This window comes from Syngnathus acus, chromosome 5 (assembly GCF_901709675.1).
Source record: "Syngnathus acus chromosome 5, fSynAcu1.2, whole genome shotgun sequence".
Classification (NCBI taxonomy): Eukaryota; Metazoa; Chordata; class Actinopteri; order Syngnathiformes; family Syngnathidae; genus Syngnathus; species Syngnathus acus.
In genome coordinates this window covers 11672202-11693266 of record NC_051091.1, presented here as the reverse complement: position 1 = coordinate 11693266, position 21065 = coordinate 11672202, and the positions used below count along the sequence as shown (strand labels likewise).

At 41.8% G+C, this 21065-nt stretch overlaps 1 protein-coding gene across 1 annotated transcript in view; it reads right to left on the bottom strand.

Annotated features, from left to right (window-relative positions):
• Positions 1 to 3339: 3339 nt before the first annotated feature.
• Positions 3340 to 21065, bottom strand: part of kif5ab (kinesin family member 5A, b) — a 40940-nt gene continuing 23214 nt past the window's right edge. Inside the window, exons 14-29 of the mRNA XM_037252286.1 lie at positions 19275 to 19481; positions 16447 to 16593; positions 15909 to 16097; positions 13460 to 13577; positions 12274 to 12335; positions 11400 to 11509; positions 11178 to 11279; positions 10325 to 10385; positions 10190 to 10261; positions 9935 to 10039; positions 8180 to 8399; positions 6996 to 7212; positions 6107 to 6156; positions 4259 to 4286; positions 3971 to 4080; positions 3340 to 3421 (exon numbers count right to left, since the gene is read on the bottom strand). Coding sequence (XP_037108181.1) covers positions 3405 to 3421; positions 3971 to 4080; positions 4259 to 4286; positions 6107 to 6156; positions 6996 to 7212; positions 8180 to 8399; positions 9935 to 10039; positions 10190 to 10261; positions 10325 to 10385; positions 11178 to 11279; positions 11400 to 11509; positions 12274 to 12335; positions 13460 to 13577; positions 15909 to 16097; positions 16447 to 16593; positions 19275 to 19481 — 1815 coding nt within the window. The 3' untranslated portion in view covers positions 3340 to 3404. The remainder of the gene's footprint in view (positions 3422 to 3970; positions 4081 to 4258; positions 4287 to 6106; positions 6157 to 6995; positions 7213 to 8179; positions 8400 to 9934; positions 10040 to 10189; positions 10262 to 10324; positions 10386 to 11177; positions 11280 to 11399; positions 11510 to 12273; positions 12336 to 13459; positions 13578 to 15908; positions 16098 to 16446; positions 16594 to 19274; positions 19482 to 21065) is intronic.

Here is a 21065-nt window from a genome sequence, read left to right as displayed (position 1 = left end):
ATGCCATCAGTTTGTGGAATAGGTCATTTGAGAACATTATGATTGACACTTTTGATTGAGGTGAGCATTGTGAACCTGGCAGCATTTCAGAATTCGCATTTGGGAATAAGCCTGATCCTATTTGATATACGTATGTATGTATATATTCTTTGAACCTTCTGACAAGGTACTATAAACACAAATGCAACCACACTGGCACACACATATGCACACTGCAGGGAGTACGCTCTAAAACATGCATTCATTCAAGGCTAAAAATAGACCCAACAGATGCATAATTCAATCCTCTGAGTAACCACAATGACAAGGTCCAGCAAAGAAATTTCAAATTACTATATTCTCATATATTTTTTATCTTTGTATATATGTAAAAATATGTAGTTTTTTTCACTCAATATTTTTATTTTTTAGCACATTTACGTACCTGCAGGGATTTGGTGGGGACATAGAGTAGTACACATTAACATACCACCTGATAGAGTTGGTAGAAAATCAGACAGTGTATGGTGGAAAAAAAAAGTCAATACATCAGTAGTTGCAGTACTATATTTCCTCATATAGTGGCCGTGTAAAGTGAAATTAAAAGTTCAAAATAAGATAAAAATGATTATTATGCAAAAATGGCAACCAGCGAGGAAGACTGGGCCAAACTATGTTGTGTCGCTCCCCAGAACACAACATTGTGGAACAACCATGTGTCTTCTGCCTTGCTAATCGCCATTAAAGACACATTCTCCATATCACAAAACAGTAATTAGTGAGGCAGATTAAGTAGCACTAAAATGTTGCGTGAACATAAACACGCACAACATTGTGGGGCGACCACCCATCCAAATCTATGGGAACATGAATCACTGTAGTAAGGGGTGCTATTTGAAGAAATATAATCATGATTTAAAAAAAAAAAGTTAAAAAAACACAATACCGTATTTTCCGCCCTAAAAGGCGCACCTAAAAACCTAAAATTTTCTCAAAAGCCGACAGTGCGCCTTATAGGCCAGTGCGCCTTATATATGGATCAACTGATGAATTTGTTGATCCATACTGGTTGTACACAGTGCTCTGCCAAAATGTTTCAGTACGTTTTAGTACGACTAATAAATTACAAGGTCGCATCGCTTCCCAGCATTACGGCAACTGTAGTCAGGGGGCGTCACCGAATAGCTGTTGTACCCGCGAGGCTATTTCCTGTCAAAATAGGCTGCTCTGTTAATGTTTCCAGTAAATCTACGGATCGATATGGAAGGGAAACATAGGTAAGTAGTACCAATGCGTTAGATCGAACTTTAGTCAGTTCCGATCATTTTATAGGAGATCGTTTGAGAAACGCGATTGTTTACACTTTGCTGAGGCTCATGGGAGATTGCGAGGTGAGGCTCGTGAGACTTTGCGGATGGCTAATGCTATTGCGATAGCTGCTATACGTACCAGGCTATTTCATGTCAAAATAGGCTGCTCTGTTAATGTTTCGAGTAAATCTACGGATCGATATGGAAGGGAAACATAGGTAAGTAGTACAAATGCGTTGGATCGAACTTTAGTCAGTTCCGATCATTTTATAGGAGATCGTTTGAGAAACGCGATTGTTTACACTTTGCTGAGGCTCATGGGAGATTGCGAGGTGAGGCTCGTGAGACTTTGCGGATGGCTAATGCTATTGCGATAGCTGCTATACGTACCAGGCTATTTCATGTCAAAATAGGCTGCTCTGTTAATGTTTCGAGTAAATCTACGGATCGATATGGAAGGGAAACATAGGTAAGTAGTACAAATGCGTTGGATCGAACTTTAGTCAGTTCCGATCATTTTATAGGAGATCGTTTGAGAAACGCGATTGTTTACACTTTGCTGAGGCTCATGGGAGATTGCGAGGTGAGGCTCGTGAGACTTTGCGGATGGCTAATGCTATTGCGATAGCTGCTATACGTACCAGGCTATTTCATGTCAAAATAGGCTGCTCTGTTAATGTTTCGAGTAAATCTACGGATCGATATGGAAGGGAAACATAGGTAAGTAGTACAAATGCGTTGGATCGAACTTTAGTCAGTTCCGATCATTTTATAGGAGATCGTTTGAGAAACGCGATTGTTTACACTTTGCTGAGGCTCATGGGAGATTGCGAGGTGAGGCTCGTGAGACTTTGCGGATGGCTAATGCTATTGCGATAGCTGCTATACGTACCAGGCTATTTCATGTCAAAATAGGCTGCTCTGTTAATGTTTCGAGTAAATCTACGGATCGATATGGAAGGGAAACATAGGTAAGTAGTACCAATGCGTTAGATCGAACTTTAGTCAGTTCCGATCATTTTATAGGAGATCGTTTGAGAAACGCGATTGTTTACACTTTGCTGAGGCTCATGGGAGATTGCGAGGTGAGGCTCGTGAGACTTTGCGGATGGCTAATGCTATTGCGATAGCTGCTATACGTACCAGGCTATTTCATGTCAAAATAGGCTGCTCTGTTAATGTTTCGAGTAAATCTACGGATCGATATGGAAGGGAAACATAGGTAAGTAGTACCAATGCGTTGGATCGAACTTTAGTCAGTTCCGATCATTTTATAGGAGATCGTTTGAGAAACGCGATTGTTTACACTTTGCTGAGGCTCATGGGAGATTGCGAGGTGAGGCTCGTGAGACTTTGCGGATGGCTAATGCTATTGCGATAGCTGCTATACGTACCAGGCTATTTCATGTCAAAATAGGCTGCTCTGTTAATGTTTCGAGTAAATCTACGGATCGATATGGAAGGGAAACATAGGTAAGTAGTACCAATGCGTTGGATCGAACTTTAGTCAGTTCCGATCATTTTATAGGAGATCGTTTGAGAAACGCGATTGTTTACACTTCGCTGAGGCTCGTGAGACTTTGCGGATGGCTAATGCTATTGCGATAGCTGCTATACGTACCAGGCTATTTCATGTCAAAATAGGCTGCTCTGTTAATGTTTCGAGTAAATCTACGGATCGATATGGAAGGGAAACATAGGTAAGTCGTACCAATGCGTTAGATCGAACTTTAGTCAGTTCTGATCATTTTATAGGAGATCGTTTGAGAAACGCGATTGTTTATAGAGGGCTCGTTGGTTATTGGCTAGTGGATGCATACCGCAACCCTAGTCAACCTCAGTTTGATGCAGTATAGCTTCTATTTTATGCGCCTTATAAGCCGGTGCGCCTTATATATGGACAAAGTTTTAAAATGGGCCGTTCATTGAAGGTGCGCCTTATAACCCGGTGCGCCTTTTAGGGCGGAAAATACGGTAATTGGTAAGTAAGACAAACAGTGCCAACTAGCGGTCACCTCCAGCACTGCATATTTCATTTTATGTGACATGCATTCCTTTGATATTACAAAATAGGAAGAGGAAGATAGAGGCATGTTTCAGCAGGTGAGGACGAAGCTACAAAGACGACGGATCTGCATACAGATTTAGATCAAGAAAGAGAGAGAGAGAGAAGGGGAAAAAGAAAAAGAGCACCAGTGAGTGACATAAGAGCAAAGCAAAAGGCAGATGGCAGAAACGAAGAGACGCTACCAAGTGAGCTCACTTCCCCAGGAGAAACGTGTCAACCGTCATTTGCGGTTGGCGGGAAAATGGTGAGGTGTATTTGGGATGTGCACGGAGCCCTCTGGGGGGGCCACGTGCAGCTTCCACACAGTGTCAAATGCAGCGAAAAAAACATCAGAAGCAAAGTTTTGCAGCAAATTCATAAAATGTGTGAATTAACATTAACAGTCAATCAATTCATTATGAAAATAAATGTGTTTTATACACATACACTGCAAATGATTGGTGCAGTGCAGAATGAAGAACAACGTAGGCTACAACACAAACACGCTGTGCCATTCAAGCACTCAAGAGAATAGATGTGTAAATGGCTTCTGGAGGGCAAAGTTGTCAACGACGACTGGTCACAGCCAAATAAACGGTAAAGACATTACTCAGGAGAGCTAAGGATTCCTTACCTGCTAGCTTTTCTATTAGGTGGCCTCCGGAGTGCAAATTGTCCAATTTGCTCAGGTCCCGATTGTCACAGACGTCAGCGGTAGATACGCTGTGGCCGTTCATACGCATGCTGGCCCACGGAGAACAAACACAATCATCATCATTATCATCATGTGATGAAGCTGAGTGTGACCCAGTGAGGGAAGCAGATCAGTGATTGTACAACACAAGAGGTGCATGCTGGGTAAATGGGAATGTGATCAGGTGATTTATCTATGAGCTAGTTGATTAACTAGTTCTCATCTTACCTGTTGTCGTTGATGTCTGTGGTGTTCCCTGTGGACACATAGAGGTGTGTGAGGGGCGGCTGCAGGCTCGTGCACAGTGAGCAACAGTGTCACATGCATTTAAAATCAACTTCCTTCAATATACTTAAGTGGATTACGCAGCATGCGCATCAACCACATTGACTGTTGACTCAAAGAGTGCAATGACATCCCACAGCGGTATATGACCAGTGTGACGTGCCGTGTTTTTACCACTGAGTATAGTTTGTCCTCCAGCTCTTGAAAACGTCAACTTTGTTTTGCTCTCGGTGCTACAATGATTGGTTCAAAAGTGGAAGTGACCAGCTGAGTGACTATAGAAGAAGTGTGGATCAACAACATCTAGAATATAAGTGCAGTCATCACTTTTGCAAACTGTGTGACTTTAATTTTATATGGAAGGGACAATTAGTACCCAGCTAATGTCAGGTTTGTTTTTATTCGTTCATAATGTTCCCTGACACTCCCGCGAAATAACAAGCCTCATTTATTTTCCATCAGAGTGCTTTTTTAGATAATCATCGAAACTTTTAAAGGTCAATGGTCATTTTCAACATTAGCAGAAATGATTACGATGACATTTTCTTCTTGAACTCCCACTGACTACAGAATCTGCTCTGCATAATGTTATTTATTATTAACTAAACACTAACAGAAAAGCACTGCTAACGCATTATGGCTGAAGTCCGTGGAGAACAATTGAGTAAATCTAATTAACCGGGCGCTTGCAGGAGAAGTACCCACTGCATTTTGTCTCATCTTGTGTCCGTGAACTACTTGGAAAGGGAATCATCGCCATTTTGGCTTCTCGTGGTCTTGGAAAAGAAAGGTGCACTTTATTAGGTAGAAAATCCCAGTCGAATAACTTTTAATAATGCTCAGCTCAGATGGATAAAACATTCTTATGGGTGATTGTGGGTATTTAAATGCTCTCGTATAGCTAAAAAAACGTTGAATGTAATATTATTACACTGTACCTAATGTGGGAACGACAATAGACTGACTCGTTGTTATTCATATCCAGAGCCGTCATAAAATTTCCTGGCACTTTACATTAATGTAATGAATCTCACGGATGTCCAGATTTCTCAACCATCCAGGCATTCGTGGGCAAAGTGTATGGCAGATAATGAAGCTCTAAAAGCCACCGGCGAGCTTCGTTTCATGAAATGTACCAATGGAGGACTTTGGAGGTACACCGTGTTCACAGTTTTTACTGCTCTTATTGAAATTCACCGCACACGAGTCCAAATATATGCATCGAAGGGAGTGGAAAGAACCAGGACACTGCAGCACAGCTACTTTAGAAGCTGTGTCCAAAATGCCATATTGACAATGTTATTTATAGTCCATTTTTAATGGATAATGTCAGAGGTATTAATTTATTAAAATAGTGTGGCATCTCAATAGAATCCCTAGATTCAAAATATTTTTTTGCCATCTTTGGGACGTTCAATTCTGTTTACTATTGCTATTTCTAATAGCCTAGCTACAATACACAAAAAAAGCTAAATCCAGTTCCAGCGTGCCAGCTTTGCTTCACTTTTGACTGTTACTGAGCAACCACCATTATTTGCTCAGAGCCAGACATGGACCGACAGAGCTACTCTTATCTGTCGCCTCCAGAAGCCTTTGCCAACCTCGTATCATGGACGTCATCTATGAAATGTCTCTGGGTGACGTGCATTTATTGCGACAAAATATGGACTCTACCACATTGGTCACCGCAACCAAAACAAAAAAAGGAGGCAATGTTGCTGAGAAGAACTTTCTGAGTGAGACTCCCGAGACAAATATGACTTAACCGGCTCCATGAGGTTGGAAGCTCACCGTTTTCTGAATCGAGCATCTCGGCGGTGTTGGCTTGGCGAGGCGGAGGCCTACAAACAGCAAGAAGAGAAGCACATAAGCATTCACAAAGTCTTCAGCTTTGATTTGTGCATCAGCAGAACACAAAGCCACGGGAATGTAACGGTAGGCAAAAAAAAAAAAACAACACAGTACACATTTTGCACAGTCAGGGGGAAAAAAAAACCCTGCTTCGCTTTTGTGTAAACGGGAAGACTTTTAATGACATTCAAAAAGAAACAGATAAATGCAAGGAGCAGATTATCCTTTAAAAAAAATACAATTAAATAAATCACATCATATATACACGTATGTATATACATATATTAAATATAAATATAGAAGTATGTATGAATGTATGTACATATATACACATACTACCAATGCATGCGATTTCTTGTTTTATTTTTGGTTTAAATAAATAAATAAACTAATAAATAAATAAACTTTTTCCAATTGTCATTATGAGGTGAAGTCAGTTCTTGATGCAATAAGGCTGAAACGGCGAAGCGCAGTAGACAATTTTCCCGGTAAACACTGTAACAAAATCTTTGTGCAACAACAGTCGTTTGTTTTCTTATTGAGAAATAAATGAATGCAGAAGAGTTTAACCAGACCAGTTAAAAGGGTGTGAGTTATTGTGCAATAAAAAATCCTCAAGACATTTGTTATTGCTCTGGCTCCATTTGGAGAGCTTGCGAGAGGCTGTTTAAAGGTTGTTGGATGTTGCTTTAGCCCTGCACTAGTTGCTTCTGTTGGTTTTGTTTTTCCATTACACTCACATTTACGTTGGTGTACTGAGCTGCACACGATCTGTTTATGGAGTTAATGTATGTCAAGTGTGAGGCCGTCACACCTGTCCCTTACTCACATGTCCGGGGCATTATTTTGGTGGTCCAAGCCTCCGGCGGGTTGATTCTGATTGGTTTCTGAGGCGGAGCGATCACTTTCTGGTGCCAAGGCAGCAGCTTGTGAAGCTGGCGGGTTGCTGCGGGGAGCATTGGAACCCATTGAAACCGGGTGCTCGCTGAGGCCGCGGGTGAAGATGGCGTGCGTGGGCGAGTGGTGGCCGGGACGCACTGGCTTGGCTGTTAAAGAGAAAACATGCTTAGATCGACATTTGTAAAAAGCAAAATCACCATCAATATATGATGATAATGTACAGGCACATCTGCTTAAACATATGCCCGGCGTGTCGTTCACTTAATAGAGAAATAAATAAATGAATAAATAAATAATTCATTACAATATAAATATAATTTTATATCATACATAAAATAAATGCCTGACCTCTAATAAATACAGAGTCAAAGCTACCCAAACCTCTGTGCCTCCATGGTTAAAATAACACAATTCTTGTTTTTGCTCATGCACTTGTTCATGGGTGGCCACATTGTCAGACCGCTGCTGGTTTGTAGGAAATAAAATGCATAATGGATAACATCTTCAAATAAACAACAACACTCAAGTCCATCCTTGAACTGTATCAAAAAAAGCAATTTTGAGTTTCGGGCCCTTTTCCCTTTTCAAATCTTATTGAAATTCATAACTTATACAAGCTCTCGCACACACACGCATACACACACACCACACACACACACATACACACACTGAGAGCTTTCTCACGGTGCAATTCAAGAGCAATTATCAGCTGCGAGAGTGATGAAACACACAGACAGCAGGCATCACACGAAAAGTTAATAATCACATATGTCATCTCTTATGTTCTATTATAATCTACATAGCAATTAGATGAAACTCTGCATCCATTTTTAATAATGTATATATATTTATGCACCACTGCTTTGCAATAACTCTCACTATATCCTAAGTACACTTAAGTTCATTTGAGACAGGCCTACACATTTTCAGCAACCAAATGTTTTGATTCTGCTCTTTCCTTTCCAATGAATATTTTAGAAATAATCACTGCTCCGTGATTACATTGTGCAAGTTTTGTGATTTTTGGAATGTAGTGGAACCTCCACAGCAATATATCCCCAACCAGCACTTGAGCACTTAGACCTAGCTTTGAATTTAGCAAATGCAAGGTACCGATATGTGCGGCGTGAGGTCGGCGGAAGGGATGCCTGGCTCTCATCATGACGTCCTTGATGCGCTCCACCTCCTGCTGGTAGTGCTGTCGGTCCTTCATGGCTCCCTCTTTGGCCTCCTTCAGGGCGCCCTCCAAGGCCTTGACTCGCTCAGCGGTGGAGCGAAGACGCTTCTCCAGCTTTGGGAGCTCACAACGGAGGTCGGCGTTGTCATGTACTAGCTGTGACACAAACAACAAAGCCATCTCGTAAAATCAACATGGGTTACAGAAACATTCGCCCCCTGACACTAAATGGAAAAATAAATTTCATTTTTGTTCTTCATTATTTTTCATGCAGTCATATAGTACTATAGAGTAGTTTTCTTTTCCACAAAATATCTGTTTATTCTTACTAAAGTAATCATTTCAAGGACTATTGTTTTTGCTTTTATTTAAGTCCTATTGTCCAAAGTAACAATATTCTTAAGTAACATTGGCTACTCTACTCACCTCAGGTTCTACTGCCCCTCTTAACCTTACTATATTTATTTTTATTACTATTTTCCTTTCCCTTTTCGGAAGGCCCTGTGACAAATTAATGGGATTACCATCCTTTTCAAGAGGGAAACATGATTTGGAATACGGAGTCAATTAAACGCCTTGGTCAAGGCAGATAATATTTTTACAACTGGTTTTAGGACAATGACATTTGTCGACAAGCAAGTAAGGTTGATTTAAAAGACTTTTTTAAGAGGTACATTTGATAAGGAATATAGGTGAAGTAATTGCTCTTGGTGTGATTTACCGCAGTGTCGTTAAAAGAGGAGACAGGGATTGTACAGTTCTCGTCTCTAACCTCGGGTAACCCCCATTTCATACAGCATGGAGCCACCATGTGTGCCCTATGCGAAAGCGGTTTGCAGCTTTGGTGTAACTGCAGTGCAGAGAGCGCCGTGCTTAGTCCTGGAGTTTGTTGATTTACGACCACTGAGTCGGTGCTCAATTCCTCCGGCATCAGCAGGAGGCAAGTCATAGTACGATTAGATCACTGCGGCGGTCATTAAGAACAACTCCGGCCTCAAGTCCACTATATTTGTTTATGCCGGCCACAATGGAAGTCGTATAATTTAAAAAATTACAGACATAACTCGTACATGGTAAGATTATTTTTATTATTTGAGAGTGATTGCATCAAAGTTAAGGTTTCGTGTCTTTCCCTGTTGTTATGTTAAACTGTTAACATAATAAGTACCCTGACAGTGACATTGTGCTTCGTGAAAGTTTATTGAAGGTTAAAGTCAGCGTTTGGAACTTTTTGCACACAAAGGAAAATGTGTCTACCGCAATGTTTGTGTGAATCTGCTTGAGTGTGAATTCATTTGCTTTCACAAAAATCCAAGCAACACTTTTCTGCTGTGCTGCTTGGTTTCCCTGAGGGCACCTTGCTGCTGTGCTTTGCTTTTTTTGAAATTTCATTTTAATGAATTTATATATTTATTTTCTCAAGGAGACGCTTGGGTAAATTCGCTGCGCACGGCTGATTGATGATCTTGAGAGATGCTCTCACCCAAAGGAGCACGGCGACAACGCACGCTTACACAGCACGCTAACTTTTAATTTATTTGCCTTGGATTTTTTTTTTTCTTGCCTTCCAAAGGTGTCGTTTCGGGCTTGCGTGCAATACAAACAATACGTACGCTATGTTCTCATTTTGAACAGAGGACAGCTAATGACTTTGTAACTCTGTTGTGTTGGTATATCCCGGCTGGAATTACCTGCTTGTGGACCTTTGTTAGCTGGTCAAGGTTATTCTCCAAAAAGGAAATCTTTTGCTTCTGGGTGATGTAGCCGCCACTGCTGTCACGCTCCATCTCTGCACTCTGCCGGTAAAAACAACAAGCATTATATTCAGTACAAGCTGGGCCAAAAGATGGATGGACATAAACCTTTAAGGCAAGTCCACATGGAGCTTTGTGTGTTGTGGTGGTGAGCTCCTTCACTTCCCAAAGCTTCTCATTATTATGGCTTACCTTTCTAACGCGAGTGGTGAGGTCTTGGACAAAAAACCTGCGTAGGTTGTGGAGGGTGTGCAGCTCACGGGCCTACAAATGGAAAATTATTAGCATATGGTCTGTCGGTGACCGCAGAGGTGATCCAAGACTTACCACTGTCTCTTCCAGGCCTTTGAGGTCCTGCTTGGACTGCTCGTGTCTCTCGTGGAGAAAACTAAAGGGTGCCGGGAAGATGAAGAATTCACAATTAACTTCCAAGTTGCACTTGTCTGAAGCTTTTTTTTTTTTTTTTTAAGGAATGAAGAAATCTGTGATGCAATGTGCTGCAATGGTCAGCCTATTTGGCGGCTGAGAAACGGATGGGAAAAATGTCCCTGACTTTACACAGATGCAATATTAAAATGAACCCAATGTGTGAGGACGGACGGAGAAACGGTGGCTTAAAATTTCGTGAAAGTGAGCCACCACCTGCGACCGAAAACCATAGAAAGCCATTTATAACTGTTATTAATATTTTACAACATTGTAAACGTCTTTATTGATCACTTACCAAGGCGCTTATTGTAAAGTGGTGTCGTTACAGCTTATTATTTAGCTACATGAGGGCGTCGTTGTATACGACCACAGTCACTACAATAATTAAAACCGTGAGCAGCCATTAACGGGCTCCAGATTCACGACATACTCATCAAACTTTGACTCCAAGATACGCCCACATTTGAAATTGTAGACAAGCATTGCACACACGCACACTTCTAATTGGACCTCATTTGGACAAATTCCTTATAGGACAAAACCTGGAATCTTTTTTTTCCTGCCAAAGGCTTTTTCAGGTCATTAGGTTGCTCCTGACTACTGTTGAGAAAATGACAGAAATATAGAAGCATGAATGGGACTAAAATGGAGGATATGAAACAAAAGAGGCAGATGGCCCGCAGGCTTTCCCACAAGGGCAAGAGTTTAAACGTCAGCCCAAAAAAAAAAAAAAGAAAAAGAGGCAACTCACGTCAGCTCCTCCAGCTGTCTGCTCTTTTGATGCTCTCGACCGCGGAGACGCTCATAGTCGTCGTGCAGTTGCTCCAGCTCCAGTTCCTGCTTCTGGTTCCAGCTGAATGGATGCACACACAAAAGGACATTTTATATCTTATATTTTGATGATATTCTATTAGCACTTTTACTACTTCTCTTTATATCACGAGGTGATGTATTTCATAAAGGAGGCACTGACTGGGTTAAGTCGTTGATGATCCTCTGCTGCTCATTGATCTTGTCACGGAGGTGGCCGAGCTGCTCGTTGCGTGCCGTGCGATGCGTTTCCAGCTGCTGCTCCAGAACCTTCTGAAAGAGGAAGAACAATTAAGACCACTTAGCACTTGGGTTTGGTTTTTCAGTGTACATATACAAGTGCATAAAGAGTATTATTAATATATTAAGAATATTAATATAATATATATAAATAATATAATAATAATATAATATATACGTATAATATATAAATAATATAATAATTAATATACAAATATAAATTTGAAAAGTGTACCAAAATAATTGACTACCATTATTTTGACGACCATTTTGGAAGCATACGAGCCTTTTTCACACTGTGATCACGTCTCACACTAAAAAGAGCAATAAGATGGTGGAAAAATCTGCTTTGACAGGCAGTGTGAAAGGATTTTAGCGGGTTTTAGGTCTGCTACTGCTCTTTCTTACCCTGAGGCACCATGCAGCCTCTCATAGTGCCATTCTTGCTACTAATATATCCATCTTACACACAGGTACTCATTTTTTCTTCATGTGTGAAGTCTAACGTTTTTAAAATTGGATAAGATGGAAATAAATCAGTATGCACTTATGACACAGGTGGTGTTGTTTACACAATAGTGGACAAACAGCGAATCGATTTGGATGTGCACAGAAGCGATACGTAGAACACAGATGGAATACAAACAAAGCCCATGCAGTTGGAGTAGAGCAAAACACACACACACATACACACACACACACACAAATATAAACACCGGCAGCCGGTCGCTAGCTGATAGCGACGTGAAAAATGGCCGCTGCTTAAGGTTAATTTCTTTTGTCGTTGTCATGGTTACCTGGATGTCATGGCATCCCTGGGCGGAGCCATTCTCCTCGCTGGTCAAGTGTGACGCGGTTTCTGTAAGACACACATGCACATGATTGGATTTTCTGGTTGTTGAGTGGCGCCCCTTCCCACCATGCAGTGTTATCTTTATGGTTCTGGGAGGGATTCTGGGATTTTTATGTCTCACACATACCCACACACACACACGCATACACACATTCACACATATACACTCACTAATACTCAGCAGTAATCCGTCCGTCCATCCATCCATCCATCCATCCATTTTCTGAATCGTTCCAATGCACAATAAAACTTCAAAGATTTCTGTCGTATCAACTAATTCCAGCAAAATCGGCAATTAAGAAAACTGATTTGTTAGTAGCGGAGTAGCCAACATATTGATTTGATTCGACTGCTCCTCAAACTAATCCACCAGTTGAGTTTCTGTGAAAGGAGGCCCTCAGGAACAATTTCTTGAAGGCACATCAACCTGTCCAGCTTTTTTTCCCCATCATCATTCTATTCATTTCCTTGCCTTTTATTGCATTTTATCCCAACGGTATCATTAAGTTCATCAACTGTAGGCATGTGAAGCCCTTTGAGACTTTTTATTTGTGAATAAAGGCTATCTATATTCACTTAAATAAAGTTGACTTTATGCATGTCATCTAATTGACTAGTAAAGAAGTCACACATTGTGCTGTCTATTCTCTGCTGACGTCTGCTTGGACTAGATTTGCTCTCAGTGCTGATTAATCACATCTTAAATCTGCTTTTTTGCTCGACAGATATCAATAGAACCCTCCTTCGCCAAATACGTGTTTGATTGCTGCTCTTTCATTTCTTATCTGTCATCCTGAGCCAGCAAGTAAAGCAAGATGTGTAAACACAGCACGTGTAAAAGTAAATGTTGAAATGCCCTCGCGGTTAATTAGATTTGCTTTTCAGGGACTAATGAGTTGCAGTGTTCTACTTTAAAAGTCACTTTTTATCCTCACTGGCATCCTGTATGAGGCGTACCTATTTATTGAGCACTAATTACAGCTGGATTGAATAAAAATGTGGCTTTAATAATTATAATAAAGTGCAGTTTGGATTTAGTTAGTGTTGCATCCTGCGATTTATTGGTGGCCAGTGCAGGGTGGACCCATCATCACCCAAAGTCAACCATCTTTGTCAAAACACTGCTGTACCTTGAGTTTGGACTCGGGCCAGCTCCTCCGCTAGGGAGTCGTAGTTTTCCTCCAGCTGCCTCCTCTTGCGTTCCACGTCCTGAGCGTACTCGGTCAGCAAGCGGATCTTGGCCTCGTGCTGAGAAGAAACAGGAATGAGCAGTTTGAGACGCCCCCCCAGACAATGATTAAACCCTCAAATTCTGTCAAATTGAAAATATGTTCTGTACGGTGGAAAGGACGGGAGATTTTCACTTCAGGTGTCATTATCTAGATCAGGGGTCACCAACACGTTGCCCGCGGGCACCAGGTCGCCCGTGAGGACCGCATGAGTCGCCCGCAGGACTGTTCTAAAATTAGCTCAAATAGCGGCACTTGTCAGTGAGCTGCATCTATTTATTTTACAGTCAAACCTCGGTTTTCGAACGTCCTGGTTCTTGAACAAATCGGAATTCTAACAAAAAATTCTAGATTTTTTTGCTTCGGTTGTTGAGCAAAATTCGGAGGTCGAACCTCGCGAGATGAGCCGGGAGGACCCGAGAAAACCCGACCGCGTGGCCCGGATGCCGACTGACTCCGTTGTTATTGTATTTTCGTTACTTTGAGGATTTTATTAACCCCTAATCATTCCTCCAAATAAAGCAAGTGGGAGCAGTAAAGCCATCCTAAAACACAAAGACGCTCTTAAAGCAATGCGACAGTGAGCGTCCGGCGCGCTGCGGTTGCGCGATTGGACCAAATTAAGCTCCCTGCGCACCGAGGTCCACTTAAATTTTGGAAAGTACATCAGGACTTTTAAAAATATTTTCTAAATTTCAGCGATGGCTCTGTCACAATAATGCGACCAGCGCGGTGCAGTTGCGCGGTGGGCGACACGCTACGGTTGCGCGTTCGACGGTGCGCTGCAGTTGCGCGATCGGACAAATATGCGCAAATGAAAAAATGCTTAAAAAAGGCGGGGTTTTTTTTGTCTTGAAACGGATTAAAAATGTTTCCATTATTTGTAATGGGAAAATAGATTCGGAATTCGACCGATTCGCTTCTCGAACCGCCTTCTGGAACGGATTGTGGTCAAAAACCAAGGTTTGACTGTATTTTTGCTATTCTTGTTAAAATCACACTTACATGTGAACTGGAAATGACAATAATAACACATAGTGAAAGCCAAATTGAGCAAATTGGCTATTTCAGAAGTCTGTGTCAAACTGGTAGCCCTTTGCCTTAATCAGTACCCAGGAAGTAGCTCTCGGTTTAAGAAAGGTTGGTGACCCCTGATCTAGATGCACGTTTTATGCATACCATGTTGAGCACTAACCCACTCCGTGTAGGTTATGCAAGTAACAACTCTCATCAAGGGCTGCCACAAATGATTCTTTTGCTCGTCGACTCGTCACCGATAGCCGCTATAAATTATACATCAATGCACTATACAGTGCCCGTCCGTCCGTCATAAGGACACCATCCAGCACCGTAAAGTGCTTTAATATGGATTCTTTCCATTTCTGTAAGCACTCAATGGTTTACCATTTTGAACAGGAATGAGGAATACATTTGTCCAGTAAAGTGTACTCTTTTCAGAATCCAATAACAAGCTCGACGAGGTGTGCACAGTGCAGCAGCATAATGACCAGCCTATTTACTCAACTGCAGAGATTACAAAACATCTATTTGAAGGCGGCAACATTTTTAAGGGGATAATGTACCTGGCGATAAATGGAAGTGCGCCTTTTAGAGTGTAGGCCATTATTAACGTCGACCGTGACTTGCAAATGGACTCCTATTTCGGACAAACCTTTTCCACTTGAAGATATTTTGCTCATGTCACAACTTGAGTATTTGTTACGCCTCCGCAGCTAATTATCGGGAGCGTTTCCCGCACATTAGCCACTTTGGAGAATTATTTTGGCCCGGAGTCAGGCGAAGACTGCTTGCTTACACTCAGTGTGATGAAGCATTAACTTATGCTGGACACACAAGGCCGTTATGTTCTCCCGTTGTGCTGAGAGATGAATTGACTATCAAATATGGAAACTGATGCACGAGCATGTTTGTTCATGGGCTGCCAATGCCCAGAGCTAGCCAAACATTTGCATGCCCCACCCCCAACTATAACCCAGCACCTTGAGGGTTATTTACGCATACAGGGGTGTCAAACTCATTTTTGTCGCGGGCCGCATCGCAGTAAAAATTGCAAGCAATATTTCAATTTTTTTAAAAGTGAAGACAATTCGTTATTTTAGTAATGACACAAAGTCGATGCACAATTTGTCTTCGCGGGCCACATAAAATGATGTGGTGGGCCGTATATGGCCCCCGGGCCTGGAGTTTGACACCCATGATCTCACACTACTGTAATTGTAAGTTAAATTAATAAACGGTGACTTTCTCACTATAAAATAGTGCATCTGAGAGTAGACGCAGGAATATGTTGCAGTGTGCTGCTATGTGGCGATCGTTACTCGCATCCCACCTGTGCGACAAGGAGATGGCAGGAGGACATTTCCCTGCCCGTCTCCTCCATCTTGCGCTGGCACTCGGCCTGAAGGCTTCCCAAGTGGCGGCAGCGCTTCACCATGGACTTCACCTCTGACTTGATCTTGCTGATGTAGAGGCGGGCGAGCGTGAACTCCTCCTCGATGATGCCGGTGATCTCTGTGGACTGTACACACAAGCAAAGGTGATTGAAGTCAGGAAGTTAATGGACAGTCTGAAATACTCCGCAGAGGAAAGATAAAAATCAATTTTCACAAGACAGCGATAAAATTGAATGAATTCCATCTTCGCACATTTTGTGACTTTAAAGGTTTGCTGTACACAGAGTAACATGATAGAAAAAGGAAGACCAGTATGGTAAATAATTCAATGTGTGCAACTTTGATACAGCTGCATGAGGTTGATGAATATTTGAAAAGTGCACCTATAAATATGAACCATTTTTAGAGAATTTTAAATGCGTGTGTTATGTGTTTTCCTTTCATCCTCCAATGCACATGTGCGCCCAATCTCACCAGCCTGATGTCTCGAGCGCCCACGATGGCGCCGAACTCGCTCAAGTCCCTCATTAGCCCGTTGAGGGCGTCGGCGATGCGCTTCCGCTGGTGGCGGCTCACCTCCTGGATGTGAGAAAGCTCCGCCTCCAATGCCACTAGGCGAGTCTGTGGGGGATAGAGAGATACAAAGTACAGTGGCTGTGAAAGACAAACAAAAGCCTAGCCCATGTGACAATGTGTGACTCTACAAATGGTTTCAACTAGTTTTGATGCCGATAAATAGGGATTTAGGAGCTCACAGCGACAAAATGGCCTTTTCTTTCCTGCCAGGGAAGAAACATAAAATGAGATTAAAATGAAGAGCTATCACTTCCTAGAAATGCAAACTGCTAAAGTTTACGACCGCTAAATAGAAAATCGATACGGCGAGCGTGCAAGATAGCGAGTGATGTAAGCAGTTTGGTCGGCACAGGCCCGGGGCCTTAAATTTCTCAGCTCAGTGGCCTAGTGGTAGAGTGTCCGCCCTGAGACTGGAAGGTTGTGGGTTCAAACCCCGGCCGGGTCATACCAAAGACTATAAAAATGGAACCCATTACCTCCCTGCTTGGCACTCAGCATTAAGGGTTGGAATTGGGGGGTTAGATCACCAAATGATTCCCGAGCGCGGCACCGCTGCTGCTCACTGCTCCCCTCTCCCCCAGGGGATGGATTAAAATCACACGGGGATGGGTTAAATGCAGAAGACAAATTTCACCACACCCAGATGTGTGTGTGACGATCATTGGGACTTTGACTTTAACTTAACTTTAACTTTAAGAACTAACATTGCTACCTTGAGAGACGAGCAATGTATTCTGGCAGTGAGTGAACAAATCTCTATAAAGGAGGCTACATTGCCATACTGCAGCAGGCCGTGTCCTGCCTGGAACTCAAGTGGTATTCGTAACATCATCTCAACTCCTCTCTGAGCTCATCAGTACGGCACTTATGTTAGTGATTCTACACAGAGGAATTTATAAATATGCAACTGACTGCATGCAGTGCATTGGCCTTGCTCCTTGCATGTACGTATTTGATGAAATATCAAGGCTGCAGTGCCAATACTCTCGGGACTATATTACATGGAAATAAACAAATGATTTGACCCAACAAACGACAAGAACTTGCTGGGAAAAGGATGTTCATCGCTTCACCGGGACCATTCGACTTCCTTTTATTGATGGCGTGTCATTTGATCTGGAGATGAGCATCACTTACGACAGGAGTAATGAATTTAAAGAGATTATTCTGCCACTTTGTAATTTGTACGACATCCCAAAGCATCATCATCATCCATCTACAGTAATGTTAACCAACCTCTTAAAACACAGCATCATCCACTTCATCTCCATCAGGATTTTTTTTCCTCCATGACTCAGTGGATTGATAATTAACTGAAATTGAGATTATTATATGAAAAATGGAGATTAAGCGAAGGCTACGCAAGATTACGAGGATGATGAATGAGGTGAGCGATAGTGGTGTCAGTACGGGTTGGAAGCGCACCAGAGCGGCAGTGACACTGAGTGATGGCGAGCCATCCCGCATTAGAAGATGCCCCCGTGAGAACAAGATGGTGTCAACTGAGGTGAAAACGACAGGTGCAGATACCAATCTCATTAATATTGACTGCAACAAAATGTGTCAAATATAGACTCAATTCAAATCTCCCTAACTAAGCCTCTAATTGCAATAAACACATTTAATATGAGTCCCAGCTCTAGTTTGATGGTGTAAAATGAAAAAACATCACACACAGCATATGGAGAACACCTTAAAAGAAATAACTAAGTCTAATGGGTGAGAAAATAAAAAAACTGGTAAGATTGGGTCCATTAAGACTGGAGCCGTGTGGCTGTCAATGATATGCAGTGTGGATGTCACTTTCAATAGATATAAAGGTAGGTTAGAAAAGCCATGCGGCAGGCCGACTCTATCGCCCAATTCTGAGGCGAGGACATCCTTTGCAAAATGTATAAAAAGGAGCTCAAATAGGGATTCAAAGGGATGATGTGAATAATAGTCAGGACTGACCGCCTGTGACTCTTTTCCATCAGTCAGTCAGCAGCTTCAATAAGAGAAGTCACATTGTGAGCTTTTTCCCTTTATTGATGTGCTATTTAAGCACTAATGGGATGAGAGAGACTATCACTGCTCATTACGTGCAAATAAAGGCAGAAAAGGCTCTTCTACTGACGGCTGGATATTGTTCATAATTGCGTTTGGTGAGCTGAGAAGAGATAAGCGACAGAAAAGTCAAATTAAGAACAGTTCGAGCTGCACTTTTTCAATAAAACTTTTCCAACAAGATGAGTTTCAGCGGGAGAGCGTTTTCATCAATGTCTCGCTGCACAACAGAATGACAGCCAATTTAAGAGCGGACGCTTTTAGAAACAGCTCTGCATAATATGGTGTTACTGAACCACTGCACAACAGTGTTGTATTTTGGATGCGGATTTATTTTTAATAAACATTTTGGAGCGCGGGAAAATTCTATTGATTAATTACTGTATTTCCTAACATTATTTGTGCGTGTGCGTGAGAATGAGTATAATCTTAATATACACTATTTTAAGTGAATATTTACAGAAAAAACAGTAGAGGGTGAACCAACAGCGCCTCTGCAGGTTACAACTGAGTACTGCACCTCCATTTAGTCGCAAAGACATCGTTAGCTAAAAATCAACTCCACACAGTTATTGATCCTTATGCCCAGAAGACTCTCACAATGGCTCCCGAAGCTTGCGTAGGTGTAACATTCTATTTATTTCCTCCCACTATAGAGTGAGTGGGAAGTATCCACCCACCATTTTCTTGGCAAGCTCCTCTGCCAGCAATTTATTCTGCCCGCTCTTCTCCTCCACCTCCAGGCTCTTCTGGTCATAGTTGACCGCCAGCTCTTCCAGGGCCTGCAGAACCTCTTTCACCTCCGTCTTGGAGCGCTCGTTCTCCGACTGCAACCGGCTCAGCTCTGATTGCACCTTCTCACCGTCAGCCCTGAAGGATGCCAGGAACTGGGCGACAATGCACACACACCACAGTGAGACAAGCATAAGTGCATACTTTGCTATATTGAAACATATAGTTAAAGCTTTTTGATATTCACAATACGTATCTGCTAGCATTCATGACGCGTAATTAGAAGTTTTATCGCGTATCTGGCAAATGATGGTGAGGCTTATGCAAACAGATATTTAACAGTCTGCAAACAGACATTTGGTGTTGTTTTCCCGCAGCCCTGCCGAGAGTCCTTTGAATGAATGCATATGCGCGTGTGTTTCTCTTCCCGGGAAGTAGTTTACTGCTTGTTTGGCAGCCCAATGGATGTAAATTGAAGTTAATGTGGGGAGTAAGTCAGCCAAAGCAAGGATGAGTTGTGCTTGTGTTCGTCAAAGCTGCAAAATGTGAAGCACTGCCATTTTGAAAAACGTTGGACGCAGAGCACTTGGTGTTCTTTTAAACTTAATTTGACCTTCTCTAAAGTTTTGACTGTCCAATATTTCAAGCCCATTTCAGCAACTTGCTGTTCTCTAATAAAGAGCTGAATGGCAAATAAAGTGCAATAGATTTTCCAAGTATGTCCACTTCTATGCCTTTTTGTGACTCTTTCAATCTTTGTGTCGCTCCACTGCCCAATCCGCTCAGAAAAATGGCAATCCAAAAAGTATTTAAAAAAACACTAATAAAAATTCAATATGCATTTTCCACAGAAAACACTGGAAAATTAAAAAAATAAAAAATGGAAAAAAGCTTAAATAATAAATAAAATATTAGACATATTTATAATGTTGCATACAATTGTTTCATTTATCTATTGTCCCATTTTGTAACGTACTTCCTATTTGGGGTGCAAAAATGTTTTCCCATTGACTCTAATTCTAAATTTGATCCATCAGCTAGGATGAAGGAACATCCAGAGCCACTTTCAAGTAACTACATTAAATGATGTACCGTATTTTCCGCCCTAAAAGGCGCACCTAAAAACCTAAAATTTTCTCAAAAGCCGACAGTGCGCCTTATAGGCCAGTGCGCCTTATATATGGATCAATTGATGAATTTGTTGATCCATACTGGTTGTACACAGTGCTCTGCCAAAATGTTTCAGTATGTTTTAGTACGACTAGTAAATTACAAGGTCGCATCGCTTCCCAACATTACGGCAACTGTAGTCAGGGGGCGTCACCGAATAGCTGTTGTACCCGCGAGGCTATTTCATTTAAAAATAGGCTGCTCTGTTAATGTTTCGAGTAAATCTACGGATCGATATGGAAGGGAAACATAGGTAAGTAGTACCAATGCGTTAGATCGAACTTTAGTCAGTTCCGATCATTTTATAGGAGATCGTTTGAGAAACGCGATTGTTTACACTTTGCTGAGGCTTATGGGAGATTGCGAGCTGAGGCTCGTGAGACTTTGCGGATGGCTAATGCTATAACGATAGCTGCTATACGTACCAGGCTATTTCATGTCAAAATAGGCTGCTCTGTTAATGTTTCGAGTAAATCTACGGATCGATATGGAAGGGAAACATAGGTAAGTAGTACCAATGCGTTAGATCGAACTTTAGTCAGTTCCGATCATTTTATAGGAGATCGTTT